The following is a 19,971-nucleotide window of genomic DNA, read 5'->3' as shown; positions in this document are numbered from 1 at the left end:
AAATGCCACTTTGTATGCCTCTGTACTACAAGACACTTAATGTAAATGTTGCTAGTTGTGAATCTCTGCAAAACTGCCATTAATTAATTTTAATCTGGGAGAAACCTACTCTATTACTTCAATCTGGTTTTAAAAAGTACAGTGCAGTAGAACTTGTTGTTCACACATTAATAGCCCTGTCTGATGGATTACTGTTGCAATTTTTATTAGTGATGAATCCATTTTTGGTTAACTATCTGCAGCTGTGCTGCAGTCTCACATGACTGTGCACACAGTCTGTATTAACTCATGCAGAGCTCCTGGCAGTCACTGATCATTGGATATGCATAACTTATATTTTATAAGTGACTGAAATGAGTGATGAAAGTGACAATGGTTCAACATGTTGCTCTTGGTTATTGGGATATTTTACCCTTGAAATAGCACATATCAATTTTTCTGGATTTTGTTAATATCACTGCTTAATTTGGCAACTTGTCAACACAGTAGAGTCCCACACCAATAAAAACAGTTTGGGTAATTCATTGCAAATTTGTTGAGGAATTTGGACCTCTAACGTAAAATGTCAACCAAGATTTTGAGAGTGAGTCTCGTACAGTACAGGGACCATGCCCCAAAATCATGGTCCCTGTAAAATCTAATTTTGGGAGCTTTGTGTTGAATCAAACAAAAAGTATTATTCCAGCATTGGAGTACTGTTAGCACTGGACATAATGGGAGGATCAGTAGGGGTTAAACAGAAAATGTTTACCCCAATGCCTCCTAACAGGGGAATCCAGCCAAACATGCAGTGATTAAAAAAGAATGAAAAACTAGGATACATTTGGTGATCATCAGTGGACACGTACTGCAATCCTTCTTCATGTTTGAAGAAGGATTTTTTTTTTACTTTTGGGATTAGTCAAACGTCTCACTTCCCCTGTATGTAATGCTGCATATGATTTTCCTATCACTTCCAGAGATCTTTATCATCCCAATAAAGAGTGGCACTTATCTGATAACAGCTGATGTGAAGATATTGTTTTACTTACATACGTGTTTGGTATCTAAAACCAACCCTGTTGACAGTATTTTCTCTCTTTTGCTATAAACGTGAAATGGGACTTTTTTAAACCGAGCGGAAGCGTGATAGAGGAAGTTTTTGTTTCTTAGCTTAGAAGCTCCGAAACTGCCGCTTTGGTTTCTGTACAGAATTTGCATATGGGGATCCCAAGTACAGCTAAGTGATATGTAATGTTTGTTTTCCAGTAGGTATCACTCTGTTGTTTCAGGGTTTTCCTTGTTTATTTGAGTCACTTCTGAAATCAACATCATGTCATTTGCTTGGTTTTGTGTGTGAATTTATGACATTAACGGAACAGTCCAGGTAGACCGTTTCTTTTAATGACACATAGAAGTGCAGTCACATATATTCAAAGTAATAGACAGTGAATACATAGTTTTTTTCATTTCTAATAAATAATTTAAACAGGAAAGTAGCTGAAACACAGACCAGCAGTTTAGGCTATAAGACCTATGAATATCACTTCCTTCATATCTCTGGCAAAATGTCAAAGATATTTGCTCCTTTGTCTGACACCACTTGACATCTTAATACTTTAAAGTGGCTCACAAGTATTATACTTTGTCTAATTTTTAAATAGTGGTAAGAAAAGGCATCATTGTTGGCGGAGGTGAGAGGCAGGGATGATGAGGCAAAATGTCCAAAGCACGTAATTGTCAAACCGTTTCTCTGCATTGCTTCCCACACCAGTTTCACTTCCGGCATACAGCATTTTAGTCAGTTGTGAATATACCCATTGAGACAGAGTTAAATAACTTCTTTGACTTCATGTTCTCTGTCCGTTGATGCTCCTGAGACTCCAACCAACAGTTAACAGCCAGCAGCTGTGTGGTCTAACCTCTATTTCCTTCCTATGTTCAACAACTCTGTTTTTTCTTTACAGTTCCCCCCTTTTTCCTTCAGATTTTCTATACTGGAACAATTCCTCTCCCCCCAAATACAGTGTGTCATGTAGGAAAAGGGAGTCCATTGCTCTATTATAGCACTCACAGGTTATGTCAGCTAACATGGTTTCACAAATAGTGTTGTTGCATTCCACAGCGTGTCATTCAATCTTCAGCTGTACATCACAGAGAGAGAGGGATGTATTGTTCATATTGAAGTCATGTCCTTCCTCCACTAGGGGCAGCGGCGATAGAGCTGTTAGCAGAGGGAAAGTGTCCCCCAGTGGTACAAAAGTTGTTTCTAAGTCATCCACCATGACAGTGTCCATTTGTGTTGTTTTAGAATAACTTGAAAATGTAAACTCCCCTTTGTAAGAGTCCACAAAATCACATTTGCTGCTCCGTAGTCCATTTTCGATACACACAGCTCTGTATTGTTTGATAACTTCAGTTCCATAATGGCCTTGTTTATGGCACCAAGTACACTGACCTGCTCCTGAGCAGATACATGATTGAGGCCCAGCCCTGTAACCTGTGACCACTTCGGCCAAAACTGAGTCAGGAAGCACCTGTTTGAACTTCTCCTCATCATCACAGACACGAATCTGCACAACAGAGCGGCTTTGGCTCCGATAATTACTCCCAGCAACCTTAAGAGACCCACTGTCCTGTTCATCCAGAATTATGGAAGAAGAATCAAGCTGGCAGGCTAGCCCCACCCCACTATCCTCCCTTTTCCTAGTTATGTCCGTACCAGTCATCTCATCCTGCGGGGGGTAATCTGTCTGACAGCTAGTGGAGCTTTCTGGTCCTCCCAAGCTCCCACAGCCACTGTCCTCATGTGTCATTGGAGGACTTCCTCCGGTGTTTGTAGCAGAGTTGGACTCCATGCCCACTCCGCTGTCTAAGCTGGTCCTCCTGTCCTCCTCATCATTGTCCACTTTTACCGTAACATGTGCCACTGGATCTTTGACACATTCTTTCACTGGTGTTCTGTAACTGGACAGGAACCAGCCTTTGTCAGTAACAACCTCCACAGTCCCTTCTCCAACAGAGAGTGGAAGCCAGCCACTAACAGGGGATTTCTGGGGTGAGAAGAGAGAAGAAGAAGGAGGTTGTTGTATTATTCATTATTGTCATGTTTGGGAACAAAGGTAGTTATGACCTACTGAACCAGCTCAGCAAGGCTAATGTCAATGTGATGCAAGTAAAATAACAATAGTTGACAGTACAAGTTTGTAATTCGTCCCAGTATTCTGTAATTAAATATACTTACCAATGCAGCAGGTGTTTTCTCTGGACGTTTCAGGTAACATAGAATGGTGGTTGCTATGATAACAATGATGGCCAACACACCCAGAGTAGATAGGGATGACACAGCAAGTATAAACCATTCTGGAAGAAACACAACAGGATTAAAGTTTAGTAGGAACAAGGGTGTTATACTGTAGGTGTAAGGCTTTTCCCCAAATTTGAACTTTGATCACATTACAAATTTGAATCTTCCTTTCTCACAAACTTTAAAGGTATACTATGCAAGATTTACTAAAAAAAACTGCAAAACTGTTAACCTATATTTAGTGTACAGACATGAGAGTGGTATCAATCGGTAGAAAAATGAATATGTATATTTCCCAAAATGTCAAACTATTCCTTTAAGGATTATTTAATGAGAAAAGTACTTAAATTAAGTAGGTTGTTTCTTTTGTTTTACTTGGGTAAAATAAATCCATTAAACTAACCTAAATTGTAACAATCTGATTACTGTTCAAAGCTGCTGTCTCTTAGCTGTGCCTCATCAATATAATGTTTTTCTTACCTTGCTCTGGCAGCTGCAGACACTGTTTAGGGGACACACTGTTGGTGGACAGACCTCCATTTCCCTCCACCTTGATGCTGACACAGTACTCTATCCCCCAGTGGAGGGAACTGAAAGACTTAGTCCTCTGATCCTCTCCCACATCATCTTTCAGGTATGCTGTGGTGTTCTGTGGGGTAAACAAATCAAAATGCCATGCATGTCAAGGCATTGTACAGTATAGATCACATTGTAAAATATATTTTGGGGTGAGTAAGGTTTAAATGTTGATTAAGGCAGAAAAGTACAACGTTAAATGTTGAAATATATATATTTTAATTCACTTAACCAGGGCCCAATCAGGATTTTGAAATTATTCACATAATTGTGGAGCTAGACTTCTCAACCGAGCATATTTAAAAATGTAGCCACTTATTTCTAGCATCAATTAATTAGCAAAACAATTTACAATTGTTACAATCATTCCCAAACTTGTGTTTTGAATTTTAGTGATAGGGTTGGTGGAGAGGGTGGGTGCTTACATTATTTTACATATTGTACCTTTTTATTTTGTCCTGTCTCTTCCAGATAGATGGTGTAGGTGATCCCATAAGGGAACATTTTTTTCAGAATGGGTTTTGGGTGAACATAAACTGTCAGAGTGCTGGAAGTAGCCCACAAAGTGAAGGAAGGAGGCTGAAATGTGCCTATAGGAACAGAAAGTGGTAAGAAAACAACAGTATAGCTTGCATACATTACTTAACCAGCCAAAATACAATGTTTTCAACATAGTACACTGACTTTCTACCAAACTGACAACTATACTTACTTGTATTTAGGAGAATTTTTCTTTTTGTGGTCCAAAGAGAATCGTTACCTCCTGCAACCAGCCGAACTCTGACGTTGTAGGCAGAACGATAGTCAGTTATAAGGCTGCTGAGGTCACAGTAGGTCTGGTTGATCCCCGTGCAGCTGTCCACCATGGCCCAGTCCCCACCATACCTGAGGAGAGGAAACACACCAGTCACAAACTGGAAGGAGCTGAATCGTTGGATGATAAGATACATAAAACATAACATTCCAATAAAAGTAAAAATGTTCTTGTAAATGATATGAATCAAGGAAAACAAATGTGGTTTATAGTTAAAGGAAAAAGCATGCTGTGAAATTTAAATTGCAAAATGATAGGACGTTTGAGTAAGTAAAGTAAAAGGTAAACATACTTTCCCATTTGTACATTGTAGTGGGAGTTTGAGGGAGCGTCCACAGGTCGTTTCCAAAGTACTATTACCTCCCCATCCAAAATATTCACCTGCAGGTCGTCAGGTTGAGGGACGTTCTGTCCTGCTAAAGAAAAAATAGGGGAATTATGTTGCATATTCAGTGCTAGGGGTGGTATCAAGTTATGATACCAATTCTAGTCTCCTTCAAGTGATATCAATACCAATAGAGTACTTCATTTAAAACCTCTATTTTTTCCATTTTATTCAATAACCATCATGTGAATGGAAGCATCTCGGCACACTTTGACTGCGTCAAAGAACTCTTGCGGTGATTGGCTGCGAGCAAAACCATATAAATATCCATTTTCTCTAGATCTTAGGACAAAAAGGATTGAAAGCAGCTTTCGTTTGACTGGAGTTTCATAACTACTTGGTACTGGGTTATTTCGGTCGATATCTTAAAGGAGTACCAATACCAAGCTCTATTCAGTGCTCATTATTAGCCTACGAGAACATTTCAATTTCTCTAAATAAAATACAGTTACAGTATACATGGTTGAGAGAGGATACATTTTAACTGTTTGGATTTCAGACTGTACAATCCTAAACCTTGTCTACACATGCTGAGCAAATGCTGAAATGTTCAAAAAACATAGGGATGTGGTCAGGAGGAGAAAAGGAAGTCTGGTTGACGAAAAGATGCGGTGCTTGCTGATCATTTATGGGATCTCTGTTTAAAATGACACTGGATTTTTTTCTAAAGGAAACAGAGTTTTAAACATTTCCACTCTAACTGTGGGATTCATTTACCTGAGTGGAACAAGAAAATTTGCGATATGTTCCATGTCATTTTCTTTTTTCTTGGATGGTGTCATGACGGAAAGCATATTGTACACTAAAAAGTAGGCCAGGTTTCATCGTAACAGCTAAACATTTTTCAGAATGTCTGTATTTGACCTAAGGTATTTCATGTGACTGTAACAATTCCATAATGATAAACAAAGGTAACTATCAAGAACACCATAGTAAAAATAGTTTAAATTTTTTTCAAGATTAAACAGAACAGTAAAACAATCAGACTTATTACTGTGTAATAAAAGTGGTTGTTTACCTGACACACAGTTTATGTAGATAATCAGGAAGACAAGAATCGGTGTCTTATTGCTCATATCCATGTCTGGTATCTGGATATATTATCATTCAGTCATAATCCACACAGTAACTGCCAAAAAGTCTCTTATTCCAATCATCAGTGAAGCAAATCAGCCTGTAGAAACATCTTCCCGCCACAACAAGTTCAGAATGTTCAGAATGATGTGGTGTCTGTTCAGCCGTGGAAGAAATAAGAAGAGGCAGCTTGTTTTTGCCTAACTATTTACATCCCCAAATATCTTCCTCTCTTGCTCAACTCCCCTCCCTCTCAGATGATGCGCTTCCTGTTGTAACTAGAGTGATGCTGCTGCGAGTTTCATCTCTCTCACCTCTCTCACCAACCCTTTTCCTTCCGCTTTTTCTTTTCCCCTTTCCCCTTTCCACAACCTCAGCCAGTTTACGGTGTACAGTGAACTGCAATCAAAGTTGAAAAAAACAAAAAACACTGTACTGTACACGGCTCAGAGACAAGAAAGGGGAAGCGTTTAGGGATTCCCCTTTCACTTTTGTCATCAGAGAGGCATTCATTTGCTTTTAAAAATGAAAATATACAATATGCACCGGCTCAGACACTTATTGTCTTGATTTGCATCTGTTTAATTTGTGTGTATGTGCCCTTTGGACAGTACATGTAATTGTATCTTTTCCTGTGGTGGTCTGTAAAACCTCAGTTGTGGTTGTCTGCATTGCAGGTTTTTTGCAAACTGCAATGGTAGAGATGGCTGTCAGAAGGATAGGGACAGCTAAAAATAAACATTAATTCTGAGATCGACTTGAATCAATATGTTTAAAAAGCAAAACAAACTTCAATAAAAGGCATAAAGGGTAAACTATTACTTGATTTATTGATAGACATAAGTTTATATGCATTATTCACACATAATTTCATCATAACTATGCATTATGAGTCTAGTCTGAAGGCCATGAGGCTGGAGTTAAGATTTTTGTTTTATGCAGTTTCTTTAAAAGTCTTATAAGTAAGTTATAAACTGATGTTAACTGATGTGACATGAAGAGAGACCTTTTCAAAAAAGTTACACAGAAAATAGATTTCAAAAACTTATATTTGTATCTCTATCTAAGGTCTCTATAAACCACAATGACCGTGGAACCATCTCCACACCTCATCTTACTCTCTAATACATCAGTTAAGCATTTAGTCAGACTTGTGCGATATAAAGGTTATTGTGGGTGGAGATGCAATATATGAGTTTCTTCTTTAACATGAGCTGGTCACCAGTTAGCAATCATTTATCCAAGGTCCATTCTCTGAAAATGTACATTCACATACTAACTGTCAGCACTTCCATTACATAGCATAGACACACTGTGCAAAGCTTTAAACAATGCCTAAAACCTTCGCATATACGTCTGGATTTTTCTATGTGAAATAACAAGATGGATTTATAACATATTTGCCCTAAAACTAAAGGGACATTTAGTGTTGAATCAACCAAACTATCTTGCTTGTGTCTTCTGTTTACATTCTCATGACCTTGTATGGTAACTAAAGACAATGTTTACATCCTTAATGGGACATTTTTCCATCATGAAAATACCAAACTCTTGCTGTTTGCATACTAACCTAATGTTTATAATAATATTAATAATAATAAAAGTCCCATTGAAACCGCATTGATAAGTTGTTAGCATACACATAATACAGCCCTCTATGCCAGTATTATACACTGAAAAGAGGAACGGTCAATGATTAGTTCAGATCATTTATTTTACTTTGTTTAAACTCTCTTATCAGTTAGTTAATACTTGGATTTTATTAATATACTTTCAAGCACTCTTCCCTTAATTATAGTAAATGAGTCGCCCCTGTTTAACTCCCTATTTCTCACCTCATTTTCACATGACACGACATGTGACTGTTCAAGTTTTAGTTCCTGGTAAATTAAAACACACCAAACTGGGAACCTGTATGCTTGTGTCTCCTTTTGGTTTCTGTCTTGCAGACGGATAGAGAACTGTGAGTACATCTAAGCTGTTGTCCAGAAGGGGAACTTTCTCATGAGTCATTTGGTAAGTGAGAAGTGCCCAGTGGCTACATGCACATAGGCAGACTTTATATACAGTAATATCACCCTCTAGTTGTGTTACAAGGTAAACACATTTTCACATTGAATATCTTGTGGTGCTTCTCATGAACTCAGACTCAGACTTACAGTTTGTCTTAACTTTAAATGTTTTGCATTCAAGTTCTGTATTTCAGCGCAATCAGCAGCGATCTGGAACAGAAAACTACAGTGGTAAAAGATATAGAGGGTCTCAAGTGACAGCAACTGGAAATAAGGGAATATGCAAAAGTGTAGAAGCAGGGGCTGAGAGAGAAACTACAAACATTTGGAAAGTGAATGTAAACGTGAACACAGAAGAAATCAGAGAAAGGTAGCTCCAAAAATGTCCAGAAGCAACATCTGAGATATGTGTCCAGAAGGGTATTGATGTGAAAACAGCTAAGATCATATCCAGAAATAGATAGATAGAGGTTAATGAAAACGCTCAAACAGTGCCAACCATATGAGTGTCACATTTACAAATTTGCACACATATTAATCATTACTTTCATTTCCAGGACACAATGACAGAGCTCTTTTTATTTCCAGCATGTCCTTATACTCTCAAGGAGAAGATAAGACATCCTGCTTTAAAATGAAATGTAGAATCAAATTGTATGTGAAGACATTTTAAAGTTCGGTTCAGGGCCCTAACAGCTCAGCTGGTGTCATTTGAACCATAATGGATCTTAATTCTGTGACAAAAGCTTTGATAGTCTCTAGCTGCCATGAAACCGGTGTGACAGGTGGGAAACTGGTGCACTGGGCACGCCCGCCTCTGTGAACAGAAGAATGAAGGACTGAGAGAATGATGGACACTGGAAGTGGGAGGTGTCGGGCAGGAAGGGGAAAGGCAAATCTACCTGTTGTTGCTGGGATGAAGGTCAGTGACAAACACACTATAGAGTAGAAAGGAGGGGAGAAGAGTAGAGGTGTTTAATGTGGCACCACCATGCTCTAACCATTGCTCGGAAACCCTGGATGCGAAAAAGCTCCACCCATCTGTGCTCATCTCCACTCTCCAATCTTTGCTGACCTGAGTCCGATGGCAAAGCATGACCCGGTAGGTTTCCTTTGTCTTTCTCTTATGACAAAAACATCCTTGTCTTGCTACAGTGTGTCTCTTGGCCTCTGCTCTGACTTAAACCTTTATCTGCATCTCTGTTTGCTTTGTTTGAGTTTCGGTGGGTTTATTTGTCTGTTAACCTGACTGACCTCCATAAGTGTGAAGAGTGCTGTTCACTGCAGGTGTTATAGGCTGACATTAGAGGTTTTATTTTGTTTTTAAATTTACCTGCCAGACAACAGGTAAGAGGGGGAGTTTGAATATAGGTTTTGCCTTAACAAACTGTTATTTTATTTTTAGTTTTTTGAGTTTCTATACGGCAACACTTTAAACATTTCAGATCATGACACTTTTATTTAGCTAATCTAATAATTCTGGTGTGCGTAGTTTATGTATCTCCACAACATAAACTTTTCATGAGCCAAGAAAAAAAGCTATGTTTTCAGTTTTTTTTCAGATAATCCAGTGGGCTTTTCAATTACTGCGCACATGAAAACTTTTTACAATTACTGAAAGCATGCCTCTCCCATCGTTAAAGTAAATGGTTAAAGAAAACACTCATACATCAATACAATACATAATTTAAAAAGCAAAGTAGCCTGGTAGAATGGGAGTAAAATGTCCGTGGGTGTGCAGGTCTTTAAGTTGGAGAACATAATGAATTTGGGTGGAGGATTTGTAAAGCCCTCTGAGAGAAATTTATGATTTGGGGTTATATAAATATACATGACTTGACTAATGATGAGCACATAATGTATTGAATTTGCCAAGTACACGGTTGAAAGTTTCAGTGGCCTGACTCTTTGTTCTCTTTACTAGAAGAATAATATTTTAGATTTGTTTTGGTACCAGTCAAGCTCAGATCAGTTCTTAAGAAATTTGGAAGCCAGACTTGTATCTGGCTTTAGGCCCTACAAACAAACATGAAGGGACATTTTAGTTTCCAGTTTCATGTCGGGTTGCTTTTGTAACTTTATATTATCATAGTTATTGTTTGAGTAAGAAATTGACCTTTTTAAATGTCATGTGAAACCCCCTAATCTTTAAATATGATCAACCTACTCCACCTATTTCAGCTTGACCATTTTTAATTAACCAGGGTGTGTGCTGCCTTTAAGCGCTTTCTGAAACCTGATCAGCACGCAATAGAAATGGCTTTATGTGACACCTTTTGTAGCGAGTCCACCCATAGCCAGAGCCACCTTGATAGATGCTAGTATGTAGTTATCACTTTCTGTAAATGCATTGATGATATTGCCAACAGATGTTTAGAAAAAGTGTGTTCAACTAGTTCAGTCACACTACATTCTGCATTTGGGATCTTTTTTTTTTTTTTTTTTTTTATTCTGCTTCAATCATCCCAGAAATATGCTAATTTGCTTTCTTGCCAAGAGTTTGATAAAAAGAACAAAACCACTTTCATGTCTGCAAGGTAAATAAAGCAAGTGCCAGCATTGAGTTAGCGTAGCTTATTACAAAGACTGGAAACATGTGTTTATCGCATAAGTCGTTTACCAATTAAGAGAAAAGCTGATGAAATCGAACGTACAAACTTTGTGTTGATGTTACTTAATTTGCATAAAAACATGGATGAAAACATAGCTAATGCAACATGTTGTTTTTACATTCCGGTTTTGGCCAAATAAAACAAATGGGATATAACGTGTGAATTAGAACACTTTAGAGTCGCCTTTGGGCAGTTATTGTTTAGTTTGGACCATAGACTGTACACGGTCTATGGTTTGGACAGATTCATGCTAAGCTAACCGGCTGCTTGCTCTAGCTACTTAGTTAGCATAAAGAGTGGTATCAACCTTTATATCCAACTTTCGGCAAGAAATGAAATAAGTGCATTTCCCAAAATGTTGAACTATTTCTTTAACATATTTGTAATATTTCAAGGAGACAAATATTTATCACTAGCAGTCTTAGAAGCTATTGTTTAACCAGGAAAAGAGAGGATCTGACTAACCTATGTGTCTGTTTTTCATGAGTCATTAACAGAGAGCTCATGATAGAGATTTAGCCAACTGGGTATCAGCACTGTTGCCACAAAACCTCAGCGTTAGTCGCCTTCCTTCTCCCTATTACTGCTCATTTGTGAACAGATGTAGTACTTGATATTGCTATTGCGATCTGTGAATCAAAAAGGGCAGAGGAGATAGCATGAATAGAAAAATTAGGAAATTAACTGTTAAAACCTGATCTTTTATACACTGTTGCCATGATACATTGTGTGTCTTTGTGGGCAAGGTTGCTACCCAGGTGTGGACTTAAACATAGGCTTGATAATAGTGTTAGGATTGCATGGAGGACAATGGGCAGGGATTTGCATCTCTAGTCTTTTGTCAATATATTGTCTGTCTGTTATACCTAATACATATAGCATTGTGTCTTGTTTCCAAGGGTAGATGACACAATAACTGTACATGTGTTTATACAGTAAGAGATTTTATTTATATCATGACCTCTCGCTAGTTATTTACTTTCCTTTATTCTTTTCTGTCTTTTTCTCACAGAACGAGTCCCCTCCACCTTACTCTGTTGGCGTGTACCCCCTGCCCCCCCTCAAGTCCTATGAGGAGGTGGTGTATGGCTTGGGTCCAGGCCTGACACCCCCCACCCATCCACATTACATTCCCCAGTATGCACCACCTGTAGTTGTTCCCCAAGTCACACAGTCAAGCATAAGTGAGTGATATCCGCAGCGCCCATATTTTCCTAAGAATACAATCGATGCAGGTTTAGAAGCAAAACGAATAGAGACTGATACGCTTAAAGGATTATTAATGTGTTTGTGTATATTTTTGTGTTCTGTCTGTGTCCAGACCCCAGCAGTAGAAAGAAGAGATGCTGTGAGAATAATGCCCAGTTTTACGGAGGGTCAGGGGGAGCCTTACTGGTGCTCGGTCTGCTGGCACTGGCAATCTGGTTTGGAGGTATGTGTTTATTCATCACTGGACATTGTCATTAATATTAATTTGCTGCTTTAATTTATTCAGGACTATTGTAACTGCATGCCATGTATATGTAAAACTCAATGTTTGTTGTGCCCTTAGGGTTTTGATGACAGTAGATTTGTATGTATATGTATGATATGTTTTTGGTAATAAGGCATACTTTTATAAAGGATTGTTTGAACAGAATGATTTTATTCAGCCATTAAAGGTGCTCTAAGTGATGTGACGCGTTTTTTAGGCTACAACATTTTTTGTCACATACAGCAAGTATCTCCTCACTATCCGCTAGCTGCCGGTCCTCTGAACACACTGTAAAAAAAGCGCGGTCTCTGTAGGCAGCCCAGGCTCCACAAACAAAAACAAACGGCGCCAACCTGCCCCAAAAACCATAACAAACAGTGTTCCAGCCAATAACCGACAAGAAGGAGCTGGTTGAGTCATGAATATGCATTGTGGAAGTAGCCTACGTGCTAACGCTGCTGCAGTGATGGCTCAACCACCTCCTTCTTGTTGGTTATTGGCTGGAACTCTGTTTGTTATGGTTTTTGGGGCAGGTTGGCGCAGTTTGTTTTTGTTGTTGTTTTTGGAGCCTGGGCTGCCTTCAGAGACCGCATTTTTTACAGTGTGTTCAGGGGACAGGCAGCTAGCGGAAAAATGTTGTAGCCTAAAATACGCGTCACATCACTTAGAGCACCTTTTAAAAGAACAACATTTTGGTTGCCAGCTTCTAAAAGAAATTGGTTGCAGTATCATCCTATAGCATCCCTTAACTTTTTAGACATGTAGATTTTTATAAAGCAATAAGCTTTGTAAGATAATGCTTGTAAGATAATAAGATAAGGCTGTTGTTTTTTCCCATTTCCATTGAGCTTTGTTTGCATTAAAAAATGTTTATGCTATGTTCAATGTTAAACGATGTGTGCATTTTAGTGTTCTTATTTACTGTCTAGATTTAGTTTTAGTTAATTATAACAATAATGGCACACTGTACTGTACGTCTACTTACCCACATTCATTACTACCCCAACGACAGTTCGATATGGCACCCGGTTGGCAACAGCAGCAAATCTATTAAATGAGTATGATGAAGACAAAAATCAAAATCCGTCTTTGCCAAACTATGACACCTGCCCCGAAAATACTATCCAATGTGATGCGATAAGAGACTGCCAACTGGGCAGCGACGAAACAAACTGTGGTGAGTAGGCACATGCGCACCGATGCACGCGCACACACACACACACACACACACACACACACACACACACACACACACACACACACACACACACACACACACACACACACACACCTTACCAGAACCAGACTTACATAGGGACAGATGGTGAGGAGGGATGGGCAGACACTTGACAGCCAAAATGATATCCTTCAAAAAACTAAAACAAGCTACAGGGTCTTCATGTTTAATTCTCATATGTAGGTTTGTTAAGGGGGATAATCTATTTATATGGCAGGCTCATTTATTTAGTGTCAGTAGTATTACCAAGAGATGCAACTTAAATCTACACTAATAATGTTATCAGTGATTTTATTTATGTAATATTTTTTAACAAATAAGTGCATTCCAGGAGAAAGCACATCATTTCACTTTGCCAAAATTTAGAAAGAAACTGTACACAGCATGATGATTGCATTTGTTGAATCTTGCCAAGTGAAGCTAATTTTACATTTGATTTTTGCTTTTACTGTAATTGTTTGTGGTTGCAACAGCAGCAGCATGCAGGCCAAAAACTCCACATTACTGTCACATTGTGTTAAGCATAACCCACCGAAAAGACACCAGTTGTCATCTTTCTTTTGACTTCCCCAGTGAGGTTTGGCAGCAATGGCGCTCTGCAGGTCAGGACATCTAAAGATGGCCGCTTCCTACCAGTGTGCTACAAAAACTGGGACCAGAGCTATGCTGACCAGACCTGCACTCAACTAGGATTTGGAAGGTAAAGAATCAGCACCTTAAAGGTGCCTTGCCACACATATTTCATTACTTTGTGGTAATGTCTGAAGTACATGGACTCTGTAACATTTTTTGTGGAAAAAATGCCTTGGTTACCTTGTTTCAAGCCATTCTAGTTTGGTATAGAAAGCCTGCAGGAAGAATAAACTTGATTTCTGCCAGTTCTCATTAATATTCAACAAGATAAGCTGTTTGAATCTGATTGGCTAAAGGCTAGCCAATGAGAGCCTGGCTGTCAGAATCCTTTACAGCCCAACTGGGCGAGCTAATGAATAGTAATGAGCTCAGGCAACATGATGTCAGACTGACCAGCTTTTGTAATTGGCCTGATTTCTCTGCTTATTTATTTTCAGTGGCTAACACATATGGACCTAACATATTTAAAAAAAAATGAAAGTAAAAACGGTTTTGTATGGCAGGGCACCTTTAACTCAATTATAGTTTTGTCAAACCTAAAGTATGCTAAACAACACAAGTAAAAAGGTCTCACAGTAGCGGCACTCCAACATCAAAATATTAATTACCATTCCCCGTCATCATTCGGAGTGAGCTCTTCATCTTATTTCTCTTCACCTGCTGCTGTGTGTTTAGGGTTAAAGTGATTCTCCACAGGGTCTCCCTGGGGTGTATCAGTGTGACAGAAGCAGAATGAGTTTCCAGACTCAATCAGGCATTGTTTAGACAAAATGATGTGCAAGTTTATATCTTTAGCTCTTTGAACTGCCTTTCCCTCTATCTCCAGGTCCTATACCACCAGTGCATTTCAATCCCAGAAGTCTATTGGTTTAACTTTGACCAGCAGATCAAATTTACCTCTCCAGGGTCTGGTAAACGTCAGGTAAACAATTTTCCCCCTATTTCATACACAGCTCAGGCTTCATCTATAATCCTTCCTATTTCTTTATTATGAAATCTATTTCATCATGTGAAATCTATCAATATTTGTGAAAGCAGTTATAAAAAAATATTACACCCCAGACATATTTGCTGCCTTTTTATTTATATTACTACAAAAAAAACAACATTAAAGTGTATATTGGTTTTCTGCATGTAATCATGATAACTGACATGTTTTTCTCATTGTGGCGTTACACAGTTCATCCTGTCCAAATCAGGAGACTGTCTCCCTGCAGTGTGTGGGTAAGGAGCCTCCATCTGTTCCTAAAGTCATGTGTGTCACACACTCGCACATGAACACAAACACACACGCGCGCACACACTCACGCACGCATACACACATACAGTCTCTCTCTTTCTTTGTCTCACACACAGACAGAAAGTACCTCAAATGCACATACAGCCATTTGAAAACAGGAGTATTTGACATTACACTTGACATTACTGTATGTTTTTGATCAGCCCCAGCATCCACCTGTAGGCTCAGAGTCTACCTTTCCCTAGGAGGGGGGGAGTTATTATTATGATGAGGTCAGAGCCTACACGATTAATGTGAACTTGGTGGGATTGACCCTCGGAGGGCTGAGGGAGCGAGTGAACAACGATGGTAACTCCAGAGGTGGATATCACCCACAATGCATTGCAGTTGTGCATCTGGTTCAAGACAAATACATCCATGGTTCGGTGGTAGTATTCTACAACTGGTAAAACTTTGGTTGCTGGTACTAGGAATTTACCTGATGAAGGTCTGAGACCGAAACGTTGCTTTTGTAATGGTCAGTGTGCAGGACTTTTTCTAAACTTTTTGATCTGCTACTTTTGATCATATCCTACACACCTGCCCGACAAAAGAGGTGTTCAAAAAGGCTTTCCTACATTGCTGGTACCACGAAAGAAGGAGAGGATGAATAAATTGAATAAATACATTATACATAATAATAATAATACATTTTCGGCAGATAGTTTCTTGGGAAAACCTCATAGCTAGTTTGATATTTTACTTAATTTTCGCCCCTGTCCCACCCACTATCACTCTGCCCTCCAAGTGGCTTCCGTGCGACGTATGCTGTTATGTAATATCAAGGGGCTGAGCGGAAGTGAATGAGGGGAAGTGGAACTGCTAATGAAACCCAGCCATTGTCTCCCATTCCCAGACTGTGGTCAGTCGTCTATATCCCGGATCATTGGAGGCAGCCCATCCAAGACGGGTCAGTGGCCTTGGCAGTTGTCACTGCAATTCAGAGGATCCCACGTCTGTGGAGGAGTCCTGATCTCTCCTGATTTTGTGCTGACTGCTGCCCACTGCTTTCCAAGGTAACTGACTGCCAGAAAAGATCTGTCTCATGGGGCATATTTCCCAAACACTTCATGTGTTGTTTACATTGCAACAAAACATGTTTATTTGTGGCTCAGTATTCATACTTTGTGTTGTACTACAAAGTTACAATGCAAAGATTCAAAGTCTTCTATTTCTGTGTCGCAGAAGCAACTCTTTAGCTCTCTTGGTAGAGAACTGGAAAGTGTATGGTGGAGTGGTGTCTCTGGACAATCTACGTCAGCCCTACTTGGTTAAGACGATCCTCCTCAACGAGAACTACAACAGCCAGACTAATGACCAGGACATCGCTGTGCTCAGACTTAGATCTCCAGTTGTTTTCGATGGTCAGTCGCATCTTCACTTAATCAAAATAATGTTGCTGTTCACCCTACTTTCACACCGCAAGCTGTTGTCAGAATTTGGTCCTTACATCGACACCTGATTAGGTGTCGTAGTGGAAGTCTGACCACCATGCAGCAAGAGAAGAGTCAGGAAATACAACAAAACTGTTCATGTTGGGAGGGAGTATGTGTTCATAAACAATATGTAGTGTGGCCTGGCAGTGACTGAATAGCTTGAAAGACAGACTTTGACTTTCAGTTCAAGGGCCTGTGTCTATAAATGTTCACTCTGCAGCTGAAATACCCTTCAACAAGTCACTAAATTTCTACATCATTTAAAGATTACTTTGCTCTGCGGAAAAATGGAGATCAATAGTTTTTTTTAAATTATTAACAGTCACTCATTGATTTCAGTATTGTTACATTAATCTATTGCATGAAACATAAACCAAAAACCAACATTGTGTCATTTGGTAAAACAATATGCAGGCAGGTGAGCTTTTAAAGTCTGTACTGAGTCCACAGTCATTCTGGTAATCTGATTTGCTCAGCCGTGTGTGTGTGTGTGTGTGTGTGTGTGTGTGTGTGTGTGTGTGTGTGTGTGTGTGTGTGTGTGTGTGTGTGTCTGTCTGTCTGTCTGTCTGTCTGTCTGTCTGTCATTTTGAGTACACAAAGTTGCTGGTGTGCTTGCAAAAGTTAAACACTTCTTTTGTGCATCCAGATAAAGTCCAGCCAGCTTGTCTGCCAGCTTTTGACCAGGAAATTCCCCCTGGAACCAAATGCTGGATCTCAGGTTTTGGCATCACTAAGGCAGGATCAGGTAAGCTGGAATATGGAGCCGTTGAGTTTACTAGAAATTTAACAAATGACATAATTAGGTTTATAATTTATTTTATTAATTAATTTGATTCCACTGTAGCAGAAATACACTTGTATTGAGGTTCTTGTTGATTTTGTCATACAGTTAAAATAACTTGTTCCATTACATAAAAGCAAAAGTAAAATTAGACCAGATCAGCGGACACATGTATATTTTATCTAATTTGTTCAATCAAAAACGTTGTCACTCTGTGTGGAAACTATGTTTTAAGCATCCCTGGGGCATACACAATAAATCAATTGCCATTAAACTACATGAAACAATAATGAATAAATGAATGCATGAAACACTGGATCACAGATCTGGTACCCAAATAGGTTTTTCTGTGTCAAAATGCACTGATGCAGTCGGCAACAAGAATACAGTCAGACCATTCAATTAACTCCAGAGAGAGCCAGAGAGGTCAGGCAGTAGTCAAAAACCAGGCAGATAGTCATCAGAAAAAGTACAGGCAGAATGAAGTCTGGACAGCCTAGGGGAACATGGATAATTTATCAGAGAGTAACTAATGTCTGTCCTCTATATAGTGAGACTGATAGTGAATGAGAAAGATGGACATAAAACTCAATAGTAATGGCTGAAGAGCAGGTGAACAACATCACGATTAATCGGAAAAACTGGAGACAAAAGAAGGTACAGTGGACTTGCTGTTGCCATGGCAGTGCATATTAATATTTACATTGTTTTCTCTAATACAGGCATTGTCTCCAGGGATCTAATGGAAGTGACAGTGGACATCATTGGTACTCAAGTGTGTAACAGCCCCAGTGGGTATAGAGGCGCCGTGACCAACAATATGATCTGTGCCGGGGACCTGAACGGAGGCAAAGACTCCTGTCAGGTGAGCGGTCAAAACTAAGGGACAGATTTACAGTAATCAGATGGATAAACATTGTGCTTTTAACATCCATGTTAGTCTATATGCACGACCTTCCACTTCGGGGATTGCTCCGTTGCCGCCGGAAATTTTGGCGCATGTACTTCTTTTCGGACGGATGTCTGTTACCAAACGCTTCTTTGTGTTGGAATTTTAAACTCTGATGCATTTATGAGGACTATGGTTAACTGCTCCTCAGATCTCTGCAGGGTAAATCCAGACAGCTAGCTAGAATCTGTCCAATCTCAGTTTTCTGTTACACAACTAAAACTACTTTTGAATGTACATGTTCCACCAAAACAAGTTCCTTGCAGAGGCTATTTTGCTGCGGCATCAGGGCATCGGGGCTCCATGCGGCGCCGTCAAAGATGATAGTTCCCATCATAGAATGCTGTGTGGACCAGCCAGACCCTCCTTTGTTTGTTTTATTGGTTTATTTAAAAGGGGACAGTGCAATTTCATAAAACACATGAACAAACATGGTTAAAAAAGCCAGAATTAGCCAAAAGGCTATTTTTCATCTGTAGTCCCCTGGCCAAGATGTAAAAGAAGCATTAAAATACAAACATGAAGAAACATTTACAAATCTATGGCAAATTGATAACTACAATATAAATGACAGTGTAAAATACTTAAGGTACACTGTACCTGTTAAAATATTAAAACACACAAAAAACACGTAGCGCTGTGGAGGAAGGTCCGGCAATGCGAGACTACATCCATGTTAACTAGTATTCTATATTTTACAGGGTGACAGTGGTGGACCTCTGGTGTGTCAGGGAGAGCGTTGGTACGTGGTGGGGATCACCAGCTGGGGAGCTGGATGTGGGGAAAGAAACAAGCCTGGTGTTTATACAAAAGTCAGTAGTGTTATGCCCTGGATCTACAGCTCAATGCAGGTAAGAATGCAAGGAGACAATAACTGAATAAAAAATGTCAGATAGAAGGTGTGTTTGACATCAAATGACTAAGATGGTCAAAGGTTTTCATCATCTTAACTCTTCCCATGTGTCCTACAGCAAATGAAGCCATGAAGTCCCTTTTTCTCCTGCTGGCGGTCTACTTCCCCTCCATCGCCAATGAACCCAATACAGTAAAGCGATGGATGGATATTGATACGCACCAATCGATGCACTGACTTCAGTCTTGCATTCTTGATTTTATTCTTCTGTCTCTTGGGTGCCTCAGTCATACAGCATACTTGTGTTTACCCACATGTTAAGCTTTAAAGACGACTGGCCCTTCTAGTTCTGTGCCAATGAAACAGTCTACTGTAATCTCCTTAACTTGATTGAGAATGCTATTCTATTAAAAATGATTTATGATCGTAGAGTTGTGTTTTTCCCCAGGGACACATCTCAGGTTTTTCAATGCTGAATATTGCCAAATTAGAATGAAAAAGGACACTTTTTGTATTCACTTGACCCTCTTTTTTTAGCTGGCTTGCTGCCTGTGGATCTAAACCTCCTCT

General features: G+C 39.3%; 2 protein-coding genes across 3 annotated transcripts; one reads left to right on the top strand and one right to left on the bottom strand.

Annotated features, from left to right (window-relative positions):
* Nucleotides 1-1,265: 1,265 nt before the first annotated feature.
* On the bottom strand, nt 1,266-6,376 carry il10ra (interleukin 10 receptor, alpha). 2 transcript variants are annotated; one of them, XM_028573705.1, is made up of 7 exons: nt 6,080-6,376; nt 4,969-5,092; nt 4,575-4,747; nt 4,307-4,452; nt 3,767-3,935; nt 3,224-3,342; nt 1,266-3,032 (listed from the first exon to the last, which is right to left on the bottom strand). In XM_028573705.1, the coding sequence occupies exons 1-7, from the start codon at nt 6,141-6,143 to the stop codon at nt 2,109-2,111; spliced, it is 1,719 nt and encodes a 572-aa protein (XP_028429506.1). In that variant the 5' UTR covers nt 6,144-6,376; the 3' UTR covers nt 1,266-2,108. The 2 variants fall into 2 exon arrangements, with proteins under 2 accessions (XP_028429506.1, XP_028429507.1); XM_028573706.1 differs by having other exon boundaries at nt 4,969-5,089.
* Nucleotides 6,377-9,063: 2,687 nt separating this feature from the next.
* On the top strand, nt 9,064-19,781 carry tmprss13a (transmembrane serine protease 13a). Its single transcript, XM_028573966.1, has 13 exons — nt 9,064-9,069; nt 11,772-11,943; nt 12,081-12,191; nt 13,246-13,410; nt 14,044-14,170; nt 14,930-15,025; nt 15,284-15,327; nt 16,239-16,398; nt 16,568-16,746; nt 17,465-17,563; nt 18,322-18,464; nt 19,250-19,399; nt 19,520-19,781. Exons 1-13 carry the CDS (start codon nt 9,064-9,066, stop codon nt 19,532-19,534), a joined length of 1,467 nt encoding a protein of 488 aa, XP_028429767.1. The 3' UTR covers nt 19,535-19,781.
* The last annotated feature ends 190 nt before the right edge of the window (nt 19,782-19,971 follow it).

Source organism: Perca flavescens, chromosome 3, assembly GCF_004354835.1.
Source record: "Perca flavescens isolate YP-PL-M2 chromosome 3, PFLA_1.0, whole genome shotgun sequence".
In the NCBI taxonomy this organism is placed as follows: domain Eukaryota; kingdom Metazoa; phylum Chordata; class Actinopteri; order Perciformes; family Percidae; genus Perca; species Perca flavescens.
This window is presented reverse-complemented; position numbering and strand designations above follow the sequence as displayed.

What these genes read in the sequence shown, in the direction of transcription:
- il10ra (XM_028573705.1), bottom strand. Translation starts at nt 6,143, where the DNA reads ATGGATATGAGCAATAAGACACCGATTCTTGTCTTCCTGATTATCTAC. An exon ending in CTACATAAACTGTGTGTCAG is followed by an intron (nt 5,093 to 6,079) that starts GTAAACAACCAC and finishes TTTTTTCTTTAG; the next exon opens with CAGGACAGAACGTCCCTCAA. An exon ending in AGAAAACACCTGCTGCATTG is followed by an intron (nt 3,033 to 3,223) that starts GTAAGTATATTT and finishes TTCTCACCCCAG; the next exon opens with AAATCCCCTGTTAGTGGCTG.
- tmprss13a (XM_028573966.1), top strand. An exon ending in AGTCACACAGTCAAGCATAA is followed by an intron (nt 11,944 to 12,080) that starts GTGAGTGATATC and finishes GTCTGTGTCCAG; the next exon opens with ACCCCAGCAGTAGAAAGAAG. An exon ending in CAGGGTCTGGTAAACGTCAG is followed by an intron (nt 15,026 to 15,283) that starts GTAAACAATTTT and finishes GGCGTTACACAG; the next exon opens with TTCATCCTGTCCAAATCAGG.